Source organism: Populus trichocarpa, chromosome 17, assembly GCF_000002775.5.
Source record: "Populus trichocarpa isolate Nisqually-1 chromosome 17, P.trichocarpa_v4.1, whole genome shotgun sequence".
Lineage (NCBI taxonomy): Eukaryota > Viridiplantae > Streptophyta > Magnoliopsida > Malpighiales > Salicaceae > Populus > Populus trichocarpa.
This window is the reverse complement of record NC_037301.2, coordinates 1291965-1316958: the sequence shown is the minus strand read 5'-3', so window position 1 is coordinate 1316958 and position 24994 is coordinate 1291965. Positions and strand designations below refer to the sequence as shown.

The following is a 24994-nucleotide window of genomic DNA, read 5'->3' as shown; positions in this document are numbered from 1 at the left end:
CACAAATTTAATGAAAAAACATTAACTTTTATACACAAAACATGGTTATTAAATCCAATCCAGTCTGATGAGCTGATTTAAGAACCTAAAAATTATAATACTTAAAATAAATAAGAAATTTAATTAAATCCAAGCAGAAATAAGTAAATTAGGCTAATCTAATGGATCGAAAATAAAAATATTTTTTTATCTTACTTAAATACAAGAAAAAAAACTATGAATCAACATAATGACTTATAAGTTGATTAAATATTTTGGACACGTGATCAAGTCATATCTTAGTAAAACAAAAAGGTCAAAAAAATGGATGTAGTCACAAAGGAATATGAATGCAAATACTAAATTGAGAATTTTTAAGGCTTGGGGGACCCAACTAAGAAACGAAACTTATTTTGGATCTCAATCTAGACTATCTATATAGTTAGAGGACTTTATTGAGGTTTGTCCAATCTTTGTTCAACTATCTAAGCGGTGCGTTTTGAACCTGGGATTATGGGTTTTGATCATCTCCTCTCTCAAAAGCTCACTCCTTTCTATCTTCTCTCTCTAGCCAAACTGAAGTCAAGGTAATGAATCTCTCTCTATCTCTCTCTGTTTCTATATCTGGGTTTGGCTTAATGTATGGATTCCTGTATATTTATGTTCATTTGAGTGCTTATTTATTGATTATAAGCAGTGAAAGTGGACTTCTATGAATGTAAAGATTGTTCTTTTTATTGCATATGTTCATGTTGTCTTCGTTGTTGTATCTGGGATTAGCTAATTTATTAATTTTTATTTTTTGTCTTATGTCTTAGATGCAATCGATTGATTTTTTTCAAGTAATGAAGTGGAAGTCCATGGATGCTAAAGATTGGATTTTTTTTTTATTTGATTTTCAATGTTCTCTTTGTTTTTGTATCTGGGTTTAGCTTAAAATATAAATTAATGTAATATTTAGATGTGAGTAATTGATTTTAGGTGGTGAAATGGAATTCAATGGATGCTAAAGATGGAGTTTTTATTTATTTGTATTTTCAGGGTCTTTTTTTAGTAGTACAACTATTCACCGGATAATTTGTCGACTTTATTCTATTACGTTAAGCACAAGTGCAAATGCAGCAACAAGATTCCTAAAAGCACGAAATGTAAGACTCGGTAGTCAGAAAAAAAACTGAAAAATTGATTTAATTAGAAAAATTAAAAAACAAAAATTAAAAAAACTAAATCTCAGTAAAAAAAAATCAAACCTAACTGAAAAAATTAGAAAAAAACCGAGCCAAACCAGAAAAAACCAAGCCAAACCTAAAAAACCGGTTATTTCTAAAATAACTGAACCAAACTGAAACCAGTCAGTTTGAACCGGTTTTGGTATTTAAAAAAACCGGTTTGGTTACTTTTTTTGATAAAAACCGAACCGAAAATTATCACTTCTAGACTCCGAGTACGAGAGTTTTTTCATAAAAAAAAATATTTCTAAGACTAACACAGCCGAAAAATAATTTTTAAACTATCACAATAATTAATATATGCTAGATGTCATGCCCGCGCACATGGCATGCCCGTGTGTTGCAGTGAGTTTATGGGAAAAAAAAAACATTAAAAAAAATCATATGGAGAAAGACTATTGCAAGCTACAAAGTTTTCAAGAAAAAAAATTACAAAGCTAAATTTTCAACAAGCTTAATATTAAAAAAATAAAATTGACAAACAATTTTGAAAAAAATCATAACAAAAAAAATTACGTGGGAAATGATTGTAGCAATCCACTGTGTTTTAAAGAAAAAAAAAAATACAAATCTAAATTCTCAACCAACTCAATATTAAAAAAATAAAAATAGAGGTGATCATTTTTTATTCAGTTCTTATAAAAAAAGTAATCGAACTGGTTTTTGTTTAAAAAAACCGAAACCGAACCGGAACTTGTTCAAACCGACCGGTTTCGGTTCGGTTCGATTATTTTAAGAAAAAACTAGTTCAAACCGGCTTGGCTCGGTTTTTTTCCGGTTTGGCTCGTTTTTTTCAGTTCGGTTTGGTTTCAGGCTTATAAAACTGAAACCGAACTGGTCGGTTTTTTCAAAATTTTAATCGGTTTTTTTTCACGGTTCGGTTTTTTTAGTTATTTTTTTCCCGGTTTTCTCAGTTTAATCGGTTTTTTGGCTTTTTTGCTCACCCCTAAATAAAAGCAACAAACACAATTTTGAAAAAAATCATATAAAAAACAAAAATCATAAAAAAAAAAACCATGTAGGGAAACACTATAATAATCTATAATATTTTGTGAGGAAAGCTACAGTTGTAATTCTCGACCATCTCAATATTAAAAAAATAAAATCTACAAAGATAATTTTGAAAAAAATCATAAAAAAAAAACATAAAAACCATGTGGGGAAAGACTGTAGCAATCCACAATGTTTTAAAGAAAAAAACTACAAAGCTAAATTCTTAACCATCTCAATATTAAAAAAATAAATTCGACAAAGATAATTTTAGAAAAAAAAAACATGTTGAAAAACACTGTAGCAAAACAAAAATCATGCGGGGAAACACTGTAGCAATCAACAATGTTTCAAAGAAAAAAACTATAAAGCTAAATACTCAACCAGTTAAATATTAAAAAAATAAAATCGACAAAAATAATTTTGAAAAAAAAACACAAAAATAAAAAAATAAAAAAACAAGAAAAAAAATAAAATAAAAAAAAACATGTGAGTAAAACTACAATATTTTCCCCATACGTTTTAAAATATTAGTTAATAAATATTATCAAGCTGGTGAGTGGCGCATGCCGTGATGGCATTTTTACCTGCGGACATCTAATATCAAGTTTTAAAGTTGTTTTTTTTATTATGTCTATAAATTTATTTTATCAAGATATTTATGATGATATTAAAATTATCATCATTAGAATTTCAGTATATCTTTAACCTTTTTTTTTTTTAGTTATGTCATTTATTTTTCAGCTTTTAGATTATATTGTTTTTTTTTTTTTTTATGGCAATTGGATGTTTATAAAACATGTGTGTTGCTTTTTGTATATTTAAATGGTCGGGGAAGTTTGTTAGTTATGCAGTAGCACCTGCGCAACACACCTAATTACGCAAATAAGATCTCCCTATATTTACCATTGTGGTAGTAATGGGAGAGCCAAAAGAAAAAAACTATTTTTTTAGCTTTTCTTCCATGATTTTCCAGCTTCAATGGAAATGAAGAGTCAAAATGATTTTTCTATCAAAGAAAAATTATTCATGCGTAGACAAAACATTAAAATAGATTGTTTGAAGATTTTTTCTTTCATCAATTAAACTTTTTTTTTTAAAAAAAACAAAAAATATTAATATTAAATATATTAAAATACAAATGGGTTGTTGAAATAGTTTTTTACACACAAATGATTTTTTTTTGCCATTGGAGATACTTTAAGAACACCACAAAATAGTTAATCTTTAATAAATTAAAAAGTTTGATGAACTAAGAGCATGAGCGATTTCTCCACACACAAAATATTATTTTTGAATAATAAACAATCACTCTAAGTACAAGTTAAATAACCTTATTTATACTAGATAAAATGTTCTAAAAAACAACAAAAAATTTCTAAATAAAATAGTAAAATAAATCCTAAACCAACTAGAAAAATAATATATTTTTTATACAATAGCTTATAGGATTTATCATGAGGCTTTCATGAATTCTGATTGCTATAAAATTTTAACTCTTTAACAAACAAAACCTTTAGAATTTTTGGATAAAAATTTAATCGTATGAGATCAAAAATTATGTTTATTAATCTAAAACTATGCATAAAAAAAAAATTCAATACCGCTTCTCCTAGTCTAATCGGAGAGCTACCAAGATTTCTTATCTAATTTGCAAGCTACTAGGCTTTCCCAGCTCTTTTTTTTTTTTTTTTTTGCGGATTATATCGATTAAAGCATAATTATTTATTGAACTTGATGTGTGACTTCACTTAAATATTTTGAACTAACTCATTAAATACATCTTTAATTTTTGTGGCTCTTGACCTTTTCATAAAGATAATTGACACCTCTAATTATCATGTGTGCTACTTGATGATTCTCATCACTTTTGAAAATGCCAAAGGGGTTGCATTAACAAATGGGATTGATACTTTTCAAGTGATTGGGTCTAGGTTCATCTCAGTGAATTCAGGAGGAAGTGACAGTGAAGATGATTGGGATAGTGCAGTTGGTGGAACTTTTGGAGAGTCTGGTAGGGAGAGTGATGATCTGGGTTGGGACTCTGCTTCGTCATGGTCAACTGGATTGACTAAGGATCATTTTGATGGAGTGGCATCGGTGAGTCAAAGGACTACTAGTTCTAGTACTGATAGTGGGAAAGATGATGGAGATGGAAGAACAATAGATGCGTCTTAATATGCTTTGGCCTATGATTTGCAAGAGATTGAAGATAGGATACATGAATTGGAGGCTGAGAATAAAAGGAGTGAGGCCATTTTGAAAGGATGGGATAGGAGGATTGACGAACTTAGTGTGTTGATGAAGCAAATAAGGGAGCCTGGTGCAGGAGGTTCTTACTTGAAGGACTCGGAGAAGTCAGAGATGTATCGGTTGCATAAGGAGATTCCTGGAGTTTACACTGTTGAGACTCTTGCTAAGGATTACAGTATTATGAGGCAAAGGGTGCATGCAATTCTTTGGTTGAAAGAGATTGAGGAGAAAGAGGAGAAGAAGCTTGGTCATCCTTTGGATGTTTCTACCGAACTCTTGCTTGATAACTTCGCAGAGTAAGATATAGATTGTTGAGAATATACCCGTCTATTTCGAATGTCTGATCTATTTCCATGTTTTGGCAAATTATTGAAAGTGTGAGATGATGATGGACTTGTGTATATTAATTATCTCTGTTTTTGTGTTTAGTCACTTTATGGGGCACATGATTATTTCAACCTGTAATAAAAGTTTCACTGTCTTGAACCCGAGCTAGAATTTGCCCATAACAAAGAACTAGACTATAGATCTCTAGGCATCACTCCTTTACAAAAAACCAACCAAAGAAATAGTCACAAATTATTATTGATTTTTTTTATGATTTCATGCGTTCCATGTTAACTCTTTCTTCCATCAAAACTATATGATCCAACCTAGCAGGTCTTGCTTCAATTTGCTAGTCTGGATATGTTTTGTATATCTCACATGTCTTACTTGGTCAGGAGTAAATATAAGAGTACACTTGAATTAAAACTGGATCTTTCTAGTGAGCACAAATGTTTTTGGTCGATGAGTATCTGATGATTAAAGACTTGAATCAGTCCCAGTTGTCTTGTTCTGCAGAAAGGAATTATAGTTATTGCCTTGCTGTCTTTAGCTTTAAAAATTCTACCTTGTGTATAGAGGATTGTTGCTTGGATATGCAATGATCTTTTATCCTTGTTCACCTTCATTTGAGCGTCGTTAATGTAAGAAAGATTAACAGAATAACATCAGTTTATGCTGCACCAAGAGGGATTTTGATCAACTTCCCTCATTTTGAGTAAAGAAATGCACTGCTTTCCTTCTTTCTGCTGGTGATAGCATCCTGAGAGAAAACTTGTCCCTCACAGCTAGTGCCTCTCTTTTCAGGTGTTACTGGTTAATGATGGTGAGGGACTATGTGAGGTTTTTTGAGTTGTGGTGATCATGGATGCCTACTTATGGTAGAATGTACATAGTGTCCCTATACTGTGCTTGTGCATGTGCATGTATATTTGACTGTCCATGATTACATCCACAGAAAGTTATATTATGTTACTGGCTATACATGCAGCATGTGAGCATGGGCTTCATATGGAAACAAACTAGTGTACTCGTGATTGATCATGGTGCCTACTTCTGTGGATAGAACATGGTGTCTCTATACTTTGCATGGATTTATTTTATGTTTGTCCAAGGATACTCTGATGCACATTCTGGTGATCAAAACAGCAGCACACAAAGCAGAACTAAACAGAGAGAATCGATTGAGTCTAACAATGGGAACAGGGGTGATAAAGCTAAGGATTTTGCTGAGTCAAATTCCAGTGGAGTGAAGTACTCTGTGCAAGCTAAAGTTCCAGTCACTTGTGTTGGAAAGAGAGGGCAGTTGGTATCCAATAATTGATGTCAATCTTATTGGATTATCATCCAAGTGGCAGTAATAACTGATATTGTTCTTATATGTCAGTTATTAGCATTAGCAGTTAAAATTCTAGTTATTTAGTAACTGTTAATCGTAAAACTATATATTGAAAATTAGTAGTTCCAGTAGGTTATGCTGTAATGAAAACCTCTTTGTAATTGGTGTGATTCCAATATGGGAGTGATTCCCTGGAGTGGTGAGGCTACTTGTTTCTTATTTCCTGTAAGTCTTTGTTTGCAATAAAACTATCAGAGTTCTTTCTTTTATGTCATTACTTTCCTTTCTTATAAACTGTGTTTGCTTTGTATATAAGTAACCATTCTCATTCGTAGTATAGTTGACATTATACACCCACAGGCAGTGATCAAGTTACAGATATGTGATTTGGACTGAATGTATGGAAGCATGTCACGTATCAAACAAACCATGTCTGCTAAAGCAATAGACTTTTATGGCTCATAGAAGTCTAACTATTCTTTTGCAGATTTTTCAATTCTCATGACCGAGACTTTCATATAGCTTCCCTGTAAGCCTGATTTCAAAGTGATGTCAGAGGCCTGTTGTGGTACCATCAAAGATCTAGATGGAGTCCACTATGAGATATCCAAGGAGGATGAGATGCTTTATCAAGAATATGTTCAGAAAATGAACTTCAACAAAATGAAAGTATATCCCATGTGCTTCTTGCGTTTAATCAGGAAAAAAAAACAGTAGAACTGCACAACAAATGTCTGTTATGCATGCATGTGCGCGCGCGTGTAGATTGGGGTGAGAGCAAGGTCTGATGTACTCTGGCCTCTGGGTATGAAATTGGAAATGAAAGTCACGCTGACTAGAGAAGGTGGTAACTGAAAAGCAATATGGCATTGGTAAAAGGATAGCTATCACTTGGGAAGTTTATGGACTCGTATCCCTGTTGATTTCATCATTTATCTTTTTTAACTGCTGTCTAATCTTCGAGACTAAGGATTTTCAGAAACTTTGGATAGTTTGGTCTTGTTGACAAAGCAAATATCAGGGAGAGCGGTTTGTCCACTTATATGAGAGAGAGTGAGAGATTCCTGCAGCATGGTAGAAGAGCAACCAAGGAATCTTTAGGGATAGGATGAATCTATTTTCCTTAATGCAGTGCTATTTTGACTCATCCAAACTAATCACGGATGCAAATGGCATCAGCATTGGTGTTAGCTTTAAGGATTGGCATAGGCAATCCATTGGATTTATTCCTTTCCGTATGCCTATGCCTGCTCATCAAATTGCAAGCATGTTATTCAATTTTGTGTTGGAAAGCAACTAAAAGTTTCATTAAATCCATGCAGATTATCCAGATGATATATGGTTTTCCTTTGTGCAGATGGCAGGACAGGTGAAATTCCACAAGTATAGCAGCGGCGTCCTTCTGAGGGTTGGAAGTTCACAGTGGAGAAACTGGGGGAAAAAGGGAGGCGTGGTGGTGGTGGCTGGAAGTCTGTGAGCTTGCCTGATGGGCCCAGCTGGCCACTGGATGAGAGCAAGAAAATGTATGTTAGACGAGAAATTCCTCGCCGCAGACACAAGATTGTGCCATGATCAAATTTGCTTGTGAGATAGATGTTAAAATAGATGTTGAGCCCTGCTTTACTAGTTCAGGGGAAACGGGGAAAAAAAAAAAAGATGAAATAAAATGATTTCAGATGCTGTTGTCATCATCTTCGCTGGACTTCACGTTGTACTTGATTTTTCTTCATCACCATTTTGAGTTATCTGTGATCCTATATGCTCCTTCACTGATATCCTTTCATGTAAACTTGTTCTACACTATAGCTAGCGATTTTTTAGTTGAAGCAAACAGAACTCATGGTGATTTGATAAGCATGAGAGAGCTTCCCCTTCTTCAATCTGGCCTAATCTGGAAAAAGGTTTGGTCGACATTGATTTCACGCAGCTTTCTAGAACAGATCTTCAAAGGATTGTGCAGCCAAGGATTCTTTATTCAAGGCTGAGAATCTAGGTCAACTGGAGCAGCTAGCCGGTATTTTACATGTTATTCAGGATTGGAGGAACAGGTCTATTTGAAGATGTCCATTTGAAGATGTGTTGATACTTGAAGGCAACTATGGAAATCCATTTGCACGAATGAAGATTTTTTGAGCTACTGCCATTTATTGAGATGCTTTTCCTTATGACCTAGATGAGTCTCCCGTATTTGAAGCTCACCTCGTTTTTCGTTTTTAATAGAATGTAGTTTAAGTGTTTAGCCAACTTTTTACTCCTGTTTTGTCCTTAAAACCATTACTCTTCAAATCGCAAGTTGAAATAAGACAATCTAATATATGCACATTGATACGTTCATTCAATACTTCTTTTACAGTTTATGTGCTTAATAATTCCAGTAATTTTGGGTGTGTTTGTAGTTTGTACTGCTTACTGATGTCAATGTGCTGAATATAACAGTAATTTAACCTGCCTTGACATTGAATTGCCATTGTTGAAATGTAAAAATATAAATTTAGAAGAAATATAACACTGATGCAAGGATAAAATTTGACACAAAAGTTGATGAATTTTATGAAGAGAATTTGTCATTACAACGATATATTAACAGAACATTTGTGCATGTTTATTCCAGTGAAGAGAGTAACATGTACAATATTTGCTTGACCTTTACTAGCATATGGTTAATACATCAAGATAGAATGGAGTTTACAAATTGCATAACCCAAATTTGACTACTAGCATTACTACTTGGACGCTGGCCTGCACTTGGCATGCACAGCAGGACCTAATCGACTCCTATCCATGCTTTCAGCTGCTGATTTCTTTTCCGCGTTCAGGTAGACAGCTCCTCTGAATATCCAGTCATCAGCCTCGTGGCTGTAGAATTCTTCAAATGGTTCTCGACACAAGGCACATACTTTGTTTTCATCAGTGGAACTCATCCAATCTTCTTCTTTTTCCTTCTCTACAGGAGCATCAGCTTTTGCAAATCCAGGAACTGCAGCAACATCTGCCCTAGCAGCCAGCCACATATCTACACCATCCAACCACATACGAGAAATGCTTCTCTGCTTAGATATCTTGATTGTCCGTTTTTTAATCACATGCCAATCCATATGCTTGCTATGATCTTCTTGGAACTTGAATCTGATTCCACATGTGGAGCATTGTCTTGGCATATCAGCATACAAGGATCTAATCACAGATTCATGCCTCACCTTAAGTTGGTTTGCATCAAATACAACACCACCCCTAAAATCATCTTCCTTTTTAATCAAGGAACTCATGAGTGAATTTCTCAAACCAGGACATCCATTAGCCACAAGTTGGTTGCTGGTTTCCAGCAACTTTGGTGCACAATTGAATTTGCAACTATTTGCATTATTACTTTGGACTTCATGTTTAGCCAAAGAAACTACTCCATTGCCAACCAAAGTGGTTAGCAAATCAGAATAGCAAGAGGCTACTTGAGCCTGTGAATTCAAAGGCATGTTTGTAGCGCTCAGATTCACCAAATTAAGCTGCATAACTGGGGGATTTGGAGTGAAACCCCCATTTTTATTAACTGCATTATTACACAACACAGAATTTGTTAAGAAACCAGAATGCAGTGGAGCTGAATTAATATACATATTTTTAACATCATTCAAAGAATTAGAAAGCACAAAAGAAGAGCTTGTTAACAAACCAGAAGACGCAAGAGAACTATGTGATTGTGAATTCAGCAAACACATGTTAGTTACATTTTGATTCAACATGGGCTTTACAATGGCAGGATTTGGCATTGAATACAAAGGGCCTCCTAGTGACTTTGAACTAAACAAATTAAGGTTCGGCATAAAACCCCCCTTGTTAACCTCTGACTTCTTCTCTTGATCCTGCTGCATAGCATGATTTGGATTGAAAACCGCATTATCAACCTTCAAACTACTGTCTTGAAAATGTCGAGAAACTTGATAATTTGGCACTGAAAACCCATTATAAAACCCTAGCTTCTTGCCTTGAAATGGCTGCGAAAGTGGAGGATACGGCCTTGAAACCACAAAATTATTACCCTCAGGCTTCCAAGCTTGCAAACTTGGCATAAAAAACCCATTATTCCCCTCTGCTTTCTGATCTTGAAGTTGTGGCAAAGGCCGGAAATTTGGTGTCAAAACCCCATTATTACTCAACTCTGGCTCACGGGCTTGAACCCTAGCATCGAAACCAGAAACCCCATAATTAATCTCCACCTTCTTGCCCTCAAACTGCGGAAAAGATTGAATCTTTGGACCGAAATTGACAGCCTCATTATTATTAAAACGATCAACCCTCGGTTTCTTGGCTTGAAGCCCTAGTTGATTACGATGATAATAGTCTCCACCTTGTTGCTGCTGTGCCATGTAACTTGTTCTTGATCTCTTTTCAGAATCAAGAACTGGATTGTGCAGATTAGGCACTGCCCTAGGGCGATGATGATCTTTCCTTGTTATTAGTGTTGTAGCCATGTTTATTACTTACTTTGCAAGAAATCAACAGCAATAATAATAAGCAAACAGAGAAAAGAAAAGCAAACCTAACAATAACAAGAAAACCCTAGAGAAAAGCAAGAAAAGCAAACCTTAGACAAGAAGAAAAGATTACCAAGCGGAGATAGAGAGAGTGCTTAGAGTTCTTTGTAAACTGAAAGCTATTAGTGGTCTAATTTGGCGGGCGATGGCTTGGCTTTATAGGCAACAGAGGCGGTTGGTCGTAGAGTAAGTTATAAATTAGTCCCTCTAGTTTTGTGACATAAATTATATAATCCCTTTAGTCTTAAAAGTGATTGATTCATCCCTTTACTATTGTAACCATGTTTAATATAATAATTTGTTTTCCAAAAAATAATATTATTTTAATATTAATATTTCCATATTATCTTTTTCCTTTTTTTATTTTTTTGGTTCTTAATAAAAATAAATTAAATTAAAATAACATAAAATGGGTAAAAACGATCAATTTACAAATATATTTAAAAATATATGGACAAATTAATTAATTATGAAACTATATGGACTATATAATTCATTTTCCAAAAGATTAATTTATAATGTATTAAACTAGTATTTTTTTTTTTTAAGAAATAGTAAAATTTTGACTGCCTTTGAACGCATTTTGTTAGTCAGTCAAAAATACTTTTTTTTTCATCTTTTGAGAAAGAAAAACATAAAAATAAAAATAATAAAGAATAAAGAATAAAATTTGGTTAATTTCTGTTGTTGATAAATATCGATTAAAATTTAGTTTTTATTTTCTGAACTTGGATCAAGTATTTAAAATATTAATACAAAGCAATTATTTTTCAAAAAAATAAAAAGTGGTAAATAAGCCAATTTATACTTTAATTTAGGAATGATAATTTAATTCGATGATGATGAATACCAATCCAAATCAACTCGAATGAGTGAATTTCTTTTTATAATTACCCTAGCCAAATTGATAATGAATATATATATATATATATATATATATATATATATATATATGAACCAATCTATATAATTGAGCAAGTATTAGAGATGGACCACAACTGGAATGTCTTTCTTTGTCAACAATTTAATTAATTTTGTATGCAAAAGGTATCTAATTACAACAAAATTGTTTCAACCTTCCTCATGTATTCAAATCCCACATAAATATCAAATACCATCAATACAACACTCAAAACGCACATAACAGCAACTTGTTGCAGCATTCGCCAGGACAAAGCTGCTGGTGCCTTTTGCTACCAATGCTGGAAGTACTTTATAGGTCAGAAAAAATTGATTCAGGTTGATGGGGCTTGAACAATCACTAGATAAGGTACATTGAGAGCTTGCAGCAGTGAACTCAGTTGCTCACTCTGAGATCTAATCTGTGCACCTGATTTTCAGTGCCCAGGGGATGGAAAGACCATGGAAATTGAAACAACGTTGTTCAAGAACCTCAGGCATCTGAATTTCTCCTAGCTTTCTTCTTCAATTTTTCTTGCACCCGGTACCTTTCCCTTCTTTCTTCCCTCTTGCGCTTTCTAGACAGTTCCTCATCCTTGGCTTTCTCTGCTTCAAGTTTGTTTCTTTCCTGGTCTTTCTTAAGCTTTCGCTTCCTCATCTGTAATGCCACATTTTTTTGGAGAATTTAGCACTTCCACACTAAAAATCACTCAGCAATGAGAACAGATAGGACAAAATGCACATAAACATGCAAGCTAGAGCTAGAATGATGCAAACTAGTTACAGTGCGGGAACATAAATCCATTTCTCCATTCATTTTGGTAGGAAACATAACCATGGAAGGCCTGAACTAGTTTGCAGGTGAGGCTTAGCAATTTGTATGTATGTATTTCTTCATAACCTTGCCCTTCTTCAATTTCCAAGTATAATGATAAATGCAATTATTGTGGGATTCATGCTCATTTCTGACAACCAAGTTCAAACTCTAAAGCAACACCACATATAAGTAATCAGTGCAGGTCTAGAAAGAAAAGATAATTCTCTTCACTCTAAGGCCAGGCCAGTAAGTCCAAGGAAACATTTTAAAAAAAAAACCTGGCCAATTGCAACAGTAACTTTGACCGCTTAAGAAACAATCTTTCAATTGAACTCCACAATATTCATTTTCAAAGATTTGAACATCATTTATTCAAGTCATTATGAAATTCAGGATCTTGTTCAAGTGCATACCTTATCATTTGTAATCAATCGAAGTTGTTGAACAAGAGCATGAACTTTACGTTCATCAGGCTCCATAACAACAGCTCTTCTCCTTTCAAGTGTGGCCCGTCCCTTGGGTATGTCCTTGGGTTTGGATTCAAATGGAAGAGTTGCTTGTAATGACTTGGGAATTACCAATGGGTTGAACTTCTTTGGCGTCCTTTCAATTGGCTGTTAAAACACATAAAACATTGTTTATTAACAATATTAAAATACAAATCCCATTTCCAGCATTTTCAGGAGGAAAGAAAGGTGGTGGGGGGAGCAACTAGGGGCCCAGACTACATCCACCATCATAGATTACCCTGTAGAGTGAATCCTTATTGACAGGAATGGGAAGATTGTGTTCCCTCCTCAATTCAGCCACAGTTTTCATCCCTTGCCAGGTCTTATTACGAGGTTGCAAGGCAGTAGTCAGCGGGTTATAAAAGCATGGAGCTTCAACTTGAGTCCATGCCCGCAGGAAAACAATGTCACTCATCAAAATTCTGTCCTCAAAGGTGCACCGGGCAATCCCTTCTCTTGGTGCCCCTCCCTTCTTTGTGGGTTGGTTGCCAATCTCATCTTTTGCAGCCTGGTCAGTTTAAAAACAGTTAGAGATAGCTTCAGACAGGCTTTTGAATAGTATAAGATGAAAGATACAATTAGGGACATGAAACAATATAACAGTAAATGAATATAAGCTTCTTCACTAGCAGCCCTACCTTTTTCACCTGCCCTCGGATCCCACTGACAGTTCGAACAGCAGCACCTTCAAACCTAGCTACTTCAAGATCTGAAGTGAACATATTCATAATAAGTGCAGTCTTCTTGAAAATTTTACATGGATGACCAACCAGCTTGACTTTCTTCACCATCTTTGCTGCATGGTTGAACTCAAGCACAACTGCAGTTGCTGTGATTCGGAATGATGCCTAAAATCAAGAGAAAAGTAGTTAGGACAGGAAAAAAATAAAAAAACAAAAGCAAAGGGAAAGGGAAAGAACAAGGGGGGAACAACCCCCTAAAGCAGCCAGAGGAACAGGGTTCCATTTTGCCATGGTAAAAACAATTGTCCCTTACCAGCATGCATGTGTAACAATTCTCTCAGCTTGAAAAGATGCTCATTAAACCATATTGCTAAACAAAGTTCAATGCCTTGAACATGGACCAAAAACATTATGGCTTTGCCAGATTAAAATATTTTATTTATGAATCTTGAATGTCACATTCATTCCTACATGTCGAGCTATAAAACGAGGAAATTAAGACATTTTCCAATAGCATTTTGATCAGCTCAGAGATTCATGAGCTGCTATTTTGACTGCTAGGTGCGTGGCCTTATCCCTCCACCAAATCACCCTTGTTTTTTGACTATTAAATCAATTCATTCATAACATCAAAGGTGACATAGTCATTCCCATCTCAATATAAAGTTGAAGTTGCTTTTTAACTAGAATGTTTAAACATAAATTTGGTCATATAGATACCATTTCAGCACATAATCACTGCCAATCAAATATATCTAATAGTGTTTCTCTAACCAAACATTATTCTACCAGCATCCAATGGCAAAACAATGCAAGCGCTCTCATTCTCACATTGGTGAAAAGCATCCAGCAACCAATATTCTTTGAAACTTCAAAGACAGATTAATTTCTTAAAATTTATCAACAGTAAAGCTGTCCCTTACTACAAAACAAAAGCTGTTCGGTTGACAAGTATCAGATTCCTTTCTTGATCAGAAAACTTGTGAAGAAAATCAAGAATGATTACCTGATTGTTTGCTAAATTCTGAACAGCAACCACTCCAGTGTTAGGAGGTGCAAGTGGGCCCCAGAATGTGGCAAGACAATGCATGTGCTCTGGAGTGTACTTGAGCATGCGATGCCTTCCATTGCGATCTTCAATGGCATAAACTGGGGTAGTTTGGTAACGCCTCCAACCAATAGAAAAAATTACAGGGTCTTTAGTCTTCAGGACCTTCCGATGCCACCTATGTCGTTTTAACCTGGCCTGGAAATAAGAAATAAAAACATTTCATGAACCACTATTTTTTACCAAATTGGAAAATCAGTCTGAAAGTACACTTTCACTGGCTATTTCGAAAATGAACAATCAAATTATTTAGATCCCATTATTGTTTGTTCAACATGTCAAATTTACCATATTCTGATTTTATAACTGATTTACACAGATAATTCAGAGCTTGTTTAAGTTGGAAAGTGATTACAGGAAGAGTAGCAACATTGACATTTTTTACTAATGCAGAGAAAGCAAACAACATTTTAAATATATGTATATGTTCATGAAGCTGGTGCCAGATAACAATTTTTAATTTCACTCTAACTTCAGCTTTACCTTAAGCTTTTTTCGCTTTGGGAGTTCGAGAAAAACATTCATGCCTCTAAATTCGCACATTCTAATTAAATTCCCCAACTGATAGATAAAATACAACCATTTGCTGGGGTGGTGACCAAACCCATAAATCAATTCCCATGGTATGAAATGCATATGCATCTATTGCTGCTGAAATAGCAGCACCAATTAGTTTATTGAAAACAATCAAATAACCCCACAAAATAACAGGGTGTAGGAAGGCGAAAAACATGATTCAGAGATTCTAACCTGCATATATCCAACATGTTCCTCACCAAGTCCAATTCCTCCAACCAGAATAGGGTCGCAGGGGTCAAAATGCTCAACCATCTCGAAAGGAACATCATGAAGCTCCAATCTTAGGTAAGTCCCTGTTTGGAAACCCTCTATTTCTAAACGAGTTTCCTCATCAAGATCATTGAGTTCAGCTATATTCCTTTGTTTGCGGATCTCAATCTCCTCCTTCAACTGAAAGAATCAGGCATGAAAGGCAAGCATAAATTACCTCTTCAACCCTTTGCTACCAAGAAAATTGACTTTAGCACGTGCCGCAAAACTCACCTTGTCAATATAGCCACTTTCATTGGCTTGACCTCGGTGAAACTTGGCTCCATGTTTCTCATCAACTTCTTCATCTGGCGATTCATTCCCATGAAATGTAAACAAATGTTAAGGTAACAAAAGCCAATTTCCAAATCATACTGCAAATATAACATATAGAATATTCATTCCAGTACAAGCTATAATGATATTATACACATTTTGTTGTCCGTCAACAGTGTGCAGAGATATAAATAGGAGTAAAAGGAGATTATCATCAACGAGTACAGTCAACCATTTATGATAAATACACAAGTGTAAGTGAGATAATTTGACTAGAAAAGGATATTGAGCATCAAATCTTGCACGGAGAGCAAGCTTTTTCAGCTTCCGCTGCTCTTCTAATTCATCTTCCTTCTGCATTGAAACATTGCCAGATTCTTCTTTCTGATGGTTCCCATGCTTTTCACCAGTTTCCAAATCCTCAAAATCTCCATAAACAGAATCCTCATCATCTTCATCATTAGCTGTGGGGAGCTTATTCCTTTGGGCAGCTTTTGACCAATCACCGGTGACAAAACGATCACGAATACTTTCATATATCTCTTCATCTTTCCAGTTTTTTAGATCTGAATAGTTTGTAAATTTCGAGCATTCATCAGCATCAACATTTTCAACATCAAATCCTTCTCTCAATTTCTGCAATAAATAGACAACAAGAAAAACAAGGGCTGATAAGTACATGAATACCTTACTTATTAACAAATTTTATTAAAAAAACACATTCTCTATATTGTGTTTCGAACCTTATTTCCTTCTCCTTTTAGCTTAAAAAATTCATCGTCGCTTTCCTCATCCTCACTGCCATCCTGCTTTTCATTAATGGGAGTGGATGCTGATTTCCCATACACACGTTGCATGAGATTGTTATTCTGTTTTGAAAAAGTCCTATCCACCAGTGACTCTTTCCACTTTGATATATTTCCCATGTCCTCTTCTGGAGACCAGTTAAAAAAATAAGTTTGAAATTCAAGAAAATCTTCAGAAGTGAAAGCAAATCTGACTGAATAACCTAACAATACCAGATTATTAATCTTCCAACACACATTTCCATTACCAATCCTAAATACATTGAATAGATTTTGATAGAAAGTGGACCATAGTTTGTGGAATCATGTTTAGGGATACATGAAAACAGATGGTTCCCAAAAACATGTTTGAATTGTAAATGCATCATGCAACATACACGAGTTATGTAAGCAGAAGTTACCATCTCTGTCTTCCTCTGAAAACTCTGAATCAGACAATGATTGATCACCTACATCGTCATCACTTTCACTCCCTTCATCACAATCCTGAAGTGATTAATAGAATTAGTATTCCAGAGATAGAGTAAATTCTGGTAATGCAACTTGAAATATTTAGGTGACAAGAAATTCTAAACATATCATCAAGATGACATTGAGGACATCATGTCCTATGTACACCAAAAGATGAACAATTTCTGAAAGCTATCCAATTTATTGCTCAATTTCAGAGTAGCTACGCTCAACCTCACAGCTTGCTGCAGCAATCAAAAGCCCAATGAAATAAAAATGTGCATTTGATAGAGAAAGCACTCTAACCAAGTGCAAGAGCAGGTTTGGGCTTTGAGGAAAAAAAAACCAGAGCACCTCTCTATAACCTATAGATCAATTTATCAGGCAATAAAGAAGCATCACACAAGTACATGAGTTTTGATACTATTTTCCTAAGCATACTCATGCTGGCTCCCAAACATAAGGACAGAGCATAGACGCAAAGACAGATGCAGAAGTATAAGAAAGAATCAAACATCTAAATATAGCTTTGAAATAATCTTTCTTTATAATCACTTTTCCTTTCTTTATGGTCCCTTTCCTTGTCAGAAAATGGTTCTTTAAAGACACATTAGTAACAGCATTGATTACCTTGAGATCCTTATCATCAATGTCGTTTCCAAACATTGCTTTTCTCCTTAGCCTTCCACCATGAAACTCAACTTGTTCTTTCATGCGATCTTGAGGATCAGCTTTCTGCTTGGCTGCAGTACCATGCTCTTCATCAGAGCCATCACTTTCTCCATTTACCACAGCATCTTTTTGAGCAGCTTCATCTTCGTCTGTAGACTCAGAACCATCAAGATCCTCAGCATCACTTTCCTCACCTAACTCATTAGGTTCTAGATTGTATGAATGATCGACAGATCTGTGATTGTCTTTTGCATCATTCTGAGCTTCAGATGAGATATTATTCCGACTGAAAAGGCTAATGAAGCTCTTTTCTAACTTCTCATCAATAGAATATTTTGTATTCTGCAGTGACTTCACCAAAGACTCGCCTACATCTTGGTCCTTCCCTGGTAAGAAAGGAACTAGATACTTTTAGCAGTGGCAGTTGCAAATATTTTCCTTTAGCAGTGGAAGATACAAACAAATACAAATGTTTCAAAGTAAATATGACAAATGTGTTCATGAGTTCCAAGTATCAAACATAGCTCCAACCAACAACAATATACAAACCTTTGTGTGTCATTCTGTCACTTTTATTATCGACATTTGAATACTGGACAAAGTGGTCATTTATGTTTATGTAGACAGCATCCTTGTCATATACCAGATCCCCGAGGCCAGACATGGGTGCATAAAATAATTTTTCCTTGTCACGCAATCCTTTCTTTTTGGCAGCTGATGGTAGAGGACAAGGATCAGCCAAGGCTGTAACACCAGCCAAATTGTAATCTCCAACACCAGCAATATGCACCTGTTTCATAAAATGTGCTTTAGAACACAAATGTGAAACTTAAGGAGAAAAAATCAAGGCAAAGGCAGCTCCCTATTTCTACAACAAGAAGATAATAAAAATGTAGTTGAACTAACAGGATAAAATTATGTCAATCACAAACAACATTGCTTCTCAAGATGTGACCGATAATTGAACCCATAAGAAACGCATGAAAGGACAACTCCTAAATGATAAAAAAAAAATGGTTTTCACTTTCAGTTCCAATAAAATTTGGAGTACTTGCTAATTTCAGAAGGCAAAATTCACACTCAAATGGTAGAGAAAACATACCTTGGTGCCTCTCTTCAAATTACAACCACGTAGATAACCATAAAGTGTGATATTTCTATCACATTTATTGTCCACACGCACTCTTTCAGGAGGAGTAACATCTTCAAAACGATCCGCCAAAACATAGGGATGAGAAGTTCGCCAAGACAATGGATGGAACTTCATAACAGAAATAAATCTTGCAAGGTTGTGAATCTCTCGTTTAACATACCTGTTCATTAGGAAAAGTTGATGAATGCAATCAATTCAAAAGAAATATTCACAGGGAATATGTTTTTCCACATATCTATAAGTGTATGATCCTAAACGATGAGCATCTCAGAGATACTTACTTGCCATGAATAAGACCAGACAAATAGAACAACTTTGCCCCATCATATATTTCAGTCCAGAAACGGTGCTTGAGTCGCTGTTTTGTTTTTTTAAGTTTCTTCACATCCTTGAACTGATCAAGATGAGTAAGGACTCCCATAATTTTTGGAAATCCATGAACTTGCAAAATATTAAGAAATTCAAAAGTCTCCTGCAATGGGATACAAAATCAAACTTCTCATTCTTGATTGAACAGGAACATGACATACTTCATAGAGCCTTGCAAAAATACGTAACAAGAGGTTTTATGTCTAAATTAAACCCAATTGTCAGTTAAAAGAACAACATTTCACCCCCAAAAACTTTTGGCGATCCATTGTATCAAATGGGGAAGACAATGAAAAGAATCAAACATCACGATCTAGATATCTCACCATTTCAAAACCATAACTTCCATCTATCAGAAGCAAAGCCAGATCAGCAAACTTTGCAGCATCAATCATGCCATTGATGTCATTTGGGCACTCCACAAACTGAACCCGCCTTTTCTTACCTAACAAAATTCACACAAACCACAGTAAGCTCCAAACTAAATCACCAATAACGAACCCACCTTTACTACCACAACTAATACTGAATGGAACTCACAAAGGACAAACCTGATACAATAGTAATGGGTCCTCGAACCTCTTGGATATTATGTTTTGTATAATGCTTCACAAGACATTTTATCAACAGAGACTTCCCAACCTACCACCAAATGTAACAACAATCAATTGTAAAATCATAATAAAGACAATTTTTCATCACTTTGTAAATCCAAAAATCACAAAAAAACAGTTTCCAAATCAAACAATTATAAATCTTTTTTTTTCCACAAACCCCTACAGCCCTTACAGTCACCAAAATCACATGACAATTACAATGTCACAAAACTTCTCTCAATTCTCCACAATTTCTAAAAACCCTAACTTCCCATACCTGAGGTGGACCGTGCACAACAACAACAAAAGGAGGAGGTTCACCATAATTCCTCTCAATAGTAGGCACATGAAGCTTCCTCTGCTCTTTCTCTACAGTTCTTGACTGCAATTTCTTCGCTTTCACCGATGACTTAAACCCAAACGCCTAAAAAAAAGATTTCAACTTTAGCTAAAAACTTTTCAAAATAACGATAAAAGAAACAGCTTTTAGGGAAAAGTAAAGAAAGAGAGAAGGACAGACCTTAGGGTTTCGCTTCTTTTCTTCTTCTCCGCCTCCTTGTTGTTTCTTCTTCTTTGTTTGCTTTGATGGGCCGGCTTGCCGTAGGCGGTGAGGCTTGTGTGATTGCTCGTGGATGCTGCTGATTTTGGCCATGATTGGAGTTGTGAAGTGATGGTGCTGATTTTTTAGGTTTTAGGGTTTTGGGAGGAGGAAATAAGCTACTGCTACTGTAGGATGGTAGGGTTTTAGTGGAGGAGGCACACGGTGCCGTTTCAGATTTTTAATTTGCGATTGTGTAATTTTGGTCCTTTTTAACTGATTTTTTGTTTTTAATTAAATCGTGGATTTATATTTATATTTATCCTTTTGGAATTATTTAAGTTGTTTTTTCTGTTTTGTGTAGGATTTTTTATATGATATAAAATATTTATTGAAAATCATATCTTAAAAAATTAAAACATTCAATGAATCACAATATCACATGATATATGTTTTTAATAAAACCATAAATAAATTATAAAATACAAATTAACTTGTAAAATTTACATATTCATCAATAAATAATTTTAAAAAATAATAATTCATGTGGACCCTTCACTACCCTCAAAATATTATTTGAGTAAAATTAGTTTAGATTTTTTTTATATGTCAAGTCAAATAAAAATTCAATCTAATTGAACTGGATAAAAATTTTTATCTTTAGACTCATTAAAAAAAATTAATATATGAGAATTGACTCAAATTACACTTATTACTAGAGTAAATATTTTAATTCTTTTGAGAATAGACTAATTGATTCTAAATTTTGATAATTTAGACTGACTCAAGTATCAAAGTTGTTGGCTCAATATAATAGCCTTGAATGTTGAAAAAATAAAAGAATTATTTGGTGGTTAAATACCTTTTTAATCAAGAAATTATAATAAACTTTTTAAATTTGGATTAAGCCGTCATTACATTATTTATAGCATGGCTAAAAAAATAAAATATATATATATAATTCCCAAATTGATTTTTTTGTGCACGTAGCCATGGTTATTAGCACTATTTGTTTTTTTCATTTGAAACTATGTTGGGGGTATATAATAATAAATAAAGTATTTTTTATTATATTCTAATCAAGTCATTTATATTTTGATTGATACATTATTGATCTGTTATGCGTTGCGGGTTAATTGAATTATTATTTTTAATATAGTAAAAATATTCATGCTAACATCTTTTCTAATAAAAATAATAATTATAAACTTAAAATATAATGTATATTAATCGATAATTTTTTAAAATATTAATAAGGTAATTTTTGGATGACATTTGTTTTAAAATATTAAGACGATGAGATATTGAATCAACCAAGGTTAATTTGTCAAATCTTTCATTCTAGTTATGAAACCATGATAACCCTATAAAAAATAAATCAAAATAAATCATGAATGTCAACTTCTAATCAATCTAATATTGAAGGACAAATTTGAAAATAAAAAAGGACAAGAAAGACTACTCGGGTTAACCTAGGTTAACGTTCCAAATTAACAACTTATATCATGAGATCATGATAAACCCATGAAAGCAAATAAAAAAAATTATGAAACTCAATTTCCAACCAACCAATGTTGAAGGATGAAATCAAAAAAAAATAATAAGAAAAGACAAAAACAACAACCTAAGTCAACTTGGGCTAACCTGTTAAACTTGCGACCTAGATCATGAGATATGATAACTTCATAAAAGCAAATAAAAAGATTATAAAGTTTCATTTCCAACAAATCCATTGTCAAAAGTTTAATTGAGAAAAAAACTAAATTCATGAGAGCGGGATAACTCCATAGAAAGTAAATTGAAAAACACTATGAAGTTCAATTCCCAAACAACTTAATATTAAAGAATAAAATTAAAAAAATAAATGAAAAGGAATAAGATTGAGATTTTGGAGGGTGAAATTGAAAAAAAAAATTAATTAAAAAGGACCCAAGAAATAAACCGATTCAACCTAAGTTAACATGTCAAACCAGCAACTCGAGTCATGAGATTGAGATAACCATACATAAAACAAATTAAAAAATATGAAGCCCAATTAAAAAAAATATTCAATTAAAAAATGACCAGAAAATAAATAGAATTAACCCAAGTTAACCTGTTAAACTTATGTCTGGGTCATCCCTGTAGAAAGAAAATTAAAAAAAAATCTGATTTCCAAAAAATCCAATATCCAAAGATGAAATAAAAAAAAAATTCAATTAGAAAGCATAAAAAAATAACTTAAGTCAACCCGAATTAACTTATTAAACTCATGATTTTGGTCATGAGATCAAAATAAATTTATAGAAAACAATAAAAAAATATATGAAAATCTGCTTCAATAGATCTAGTATTGAAGGTTTAATTCAATAAAAAAAAGGTTAAAATATTGAGATTAGTATATAACCAAATTGAAATGATAATTCATAAAACAACATAATATTAAAGAATAAAATTAAAAAAAAACTAATAAAAAAAATTATTCTAATAAATAATAATTTGTAGATGTGGCTTCAACCCTTTAATATTTTATTAATATTTATAAATATTTTTTTATTAATTCTCATATGTTTTGAATCCCTGATGTAGGGAAGAGAACGTGTCACCAATATTTAGGCTAAACACCCAACTCTTGTATACCAAAGTTAATAATTAATGGAAGGTATTAAGATAGAAAAGCTATCATAATATCAAACAAGTACTTAAGACATAAAAACAGGTATTAAAAATATTTTTAAAAAAAATTAATTTTTTTAATTTTTTTTACTTCAAATAATTAATATATTTTGATATTTTCATATTATTTTGTTATGCTGATATTAAAAATACTTTAAATAACGACTGCTACTATATTATCACACATTCCTTTAATCTTGTACATAAAAACTAGTCCGGTATATATCCTAACTCTTAAAAAGAAATTCTAAATGCACATTTATTTAGAGGGACGTAATTTTTGGTACCTAATTCGAAAAATAAGGTCTGAGAGTGCTTCAGAAATAGCTGCTAATTATGATCATGGATAATTTTCCTATGATGCTGTGAATGGCAGTACATGAGACAATAAAGAACTCTTCAAGCTCTTCAATGGCGCTTCCCATGAAGGAATGGCAGCAGAAATATTGTAACACAAAAGAAATATACAAATAATTCAAGCAACAAGGACGAAGAGAACAAAAACAAGAATCCCTCTGGCAGGCCAAAATCAAGCATTGCAATATTGAGTAAATTAATGTATAAATTTAATAGGATTTGATACACAACATACAATATCTGGTTTAGCATCGATGAAGAGGAAACTGGAGACAAAAAGTCTCTGCTAATGAAGACTTATTAGTTCAGCTCTGATTATGGGATGCGTGTGCTGTGAAGAAATTAAGCAGGAAGTGAGTTTGTTAAAACATAGAATATATATATACAAGTAATTAATTATTTGATCATTCTATGTTGAAACGTCAACAACAACCATATTGTATTCTATGAATATCTTTTTTAAAAAAAAAAACTTTGTCAAACATGTTTAGGTGAGTTTAGGATCAATTGAAAGTTATAGGTTGGTGAGGCTCATAGCTTAATAATTTTTCTGTAAAGTAAGATTATTATTAGGGTCTCATTTTTTAATGTGTTTTTAAAATTGTTTTCTACTTGAGAAAGCACCGGATTAATGTTTTTTTGATAATTTTAATGTGTTAATGTAAAAAAAATAAAAAAAACATTATTTTAATATATTTTTAATTGAAAAGTATTTTTATAAAAAAAAATATTTTACACCACATTACCAAATACACACTTAATTGAATCAAAAAAAGAGAAGAAAGCAAGCATGTGAATGATCAAGGGGAGAAGACAGGAAAAGAAAGAAAAGAAGAATGAGTCACTAGAGTGATGTCGGAGCGCCACCGCCAACATGCATCATCGTAAAAGGGTGCCTCCATCGAGATGATTATAACAACACCAAGGAAGGCCTCCATAGGAGCTCAAAGGAGACCACACATGCCTCCTCAATATGGTGGCCCTCCTCACACGTGTCAAACACTCTTTGTCTTTTTCGTTCAATTCAGTTTCTAATTCTCTATTATCTCTTCAATTCAATCCTCAATTTCATCTCATCCAAGCCTGATAAAAGCCTAACCGAGAAGAGAAGAAGGGAAAGAAAAAGAAAGGGATGCATTACCCTACTAAGTTAGCTCATTGTGGTCATTTTTTTGACATGGATCGTGAATTTACCAAGTTAACATGTGTTGACACATGTCAATCCAATATATCACCATCTTAATATTAAAACAAATATCAAGTTGATTTTTTTAAAAATCCAAATCACAATCTTATCGATCTTCCAAGTTGTTTTTAGACCCAACAAGTTAATTGAATTATACCGAGTTAACTCCCATATAATTTTTTTTGAAGTTCATGCTAGACAAGAAATCAGGTTATATATAAGATCTCAAGATTAAACTGTTGGGACAAGTTTAATAACATTGTCAGAAAGTTCTCACAGCACAAACATTTTTCTTTTATGTTCAAATAAACATTGCTTAAATTCCTTTCTTTCTTTTTAAGAAAGTCCAAACAACATTATCTCAAGTTTTTTTTTAGTATCGGTTTCAGTCAACAAAGGATGTTTTGAATTTACACCTTGTGTAACACGAGAACAAAAATTTTGCTAT

At 33.5% G+C, this 24994-nt stretch overlaps 2 protein-coding genes, 1 long non-coding RNA gene and 1 pseudogene across 7 annotated transcripts; 2 read left to right on the top strand and 2 right to left on the bottom strand.

The window, feature by feature from the left end:
* Positions 1-460: 460 nt before the first annotated feature.
* Positions 461-1013, top strand: LOC112324633 (uncharacterized). The gene is made up of 2 exons (XR_002978597.2): positions 461-566; positions 798-1013. It is a non-coding gene; the product is annotated as an uncharacterized LOC112324633 (long non-coding RNA).
* A 2943-nt stretch (positions 1014-3956) lies between these two features.
* LOC18106823 (protein GAMETE CELL DEFECTIVE 1, mitochondrial-like) lies at positions 3957-6383 on the top strand (annotated as a pseudogene).
* Positions 6384-8639: 2256 nt separating this feature from the next.
* On the bottom strand, positions 8640-10775 carry LOC18106822 (polyadenylation and cleavage factor homolog 1). Of its 5 annotated transcripts, none has more exons than XM_024588566.2 (2): positions 10694-10775; positions 8640-10592 (listed from the first exon to the last, which is right to left on the bottom strand). In XM_024588566.2, exon 2 carries the CDS (start codon positions 10578-10580, stop codon positions 8838-8840), a length of 1743 nt encoding a protein of 580 aa, XP_024444334.2. In that variant the 5' UTR covers positions 10581-10592; positions 10694-10775; the 3' UTR covers positions 8640-8837. The 5 variants fall into 5 exon arrangements, with proteins under 5 accessions (XP_024444334.2, XP_024444335.2, XP_006372772.3 ...); XM_024588567.2 differs by having other exon boundaries at positions 8640-10588; XM_006372710.3 differs by having other exon boundaries at positions 8640-9658; positions 9782-10769.
* An 872-nt stretch (positions 10776-11647) lies between these two features.
* LOC18106821 (uncharacterized) lies at positions 11648-20542 on the bottom strand. Its single transcript, XM_024589089.2, has 18 exons — positions 20331-20542; positions 20088-20234; positions 19766-19856; positions 19541-19659; positions 19127-19317; positions 18795-19005; positions 18242-18482; positions 17651-18078; positions 16972-17056; positions 16508-16698; positions 16051-16400; positions 15723-15819; positions 15411-15629; positions 14559-14798; positions 13508-13717; positions 13108-13377; positions 12774-12974; positions 11648-12201 (listed from the first exon to the last, which is right to left on the bottom strand). Exons 1-18 carry the CDS (start codon positions 20460-20462, stop codon positions 12037-12039), a joined length of 3588 nt encoding a protein of 1195 aa, XP_024444857.1. The 5' UTR covers positions 20463-20542; the 3' UTR covers positions 11648-12036.
* Positions 20543-24994: the final 4452 nt, after the last annotated feature.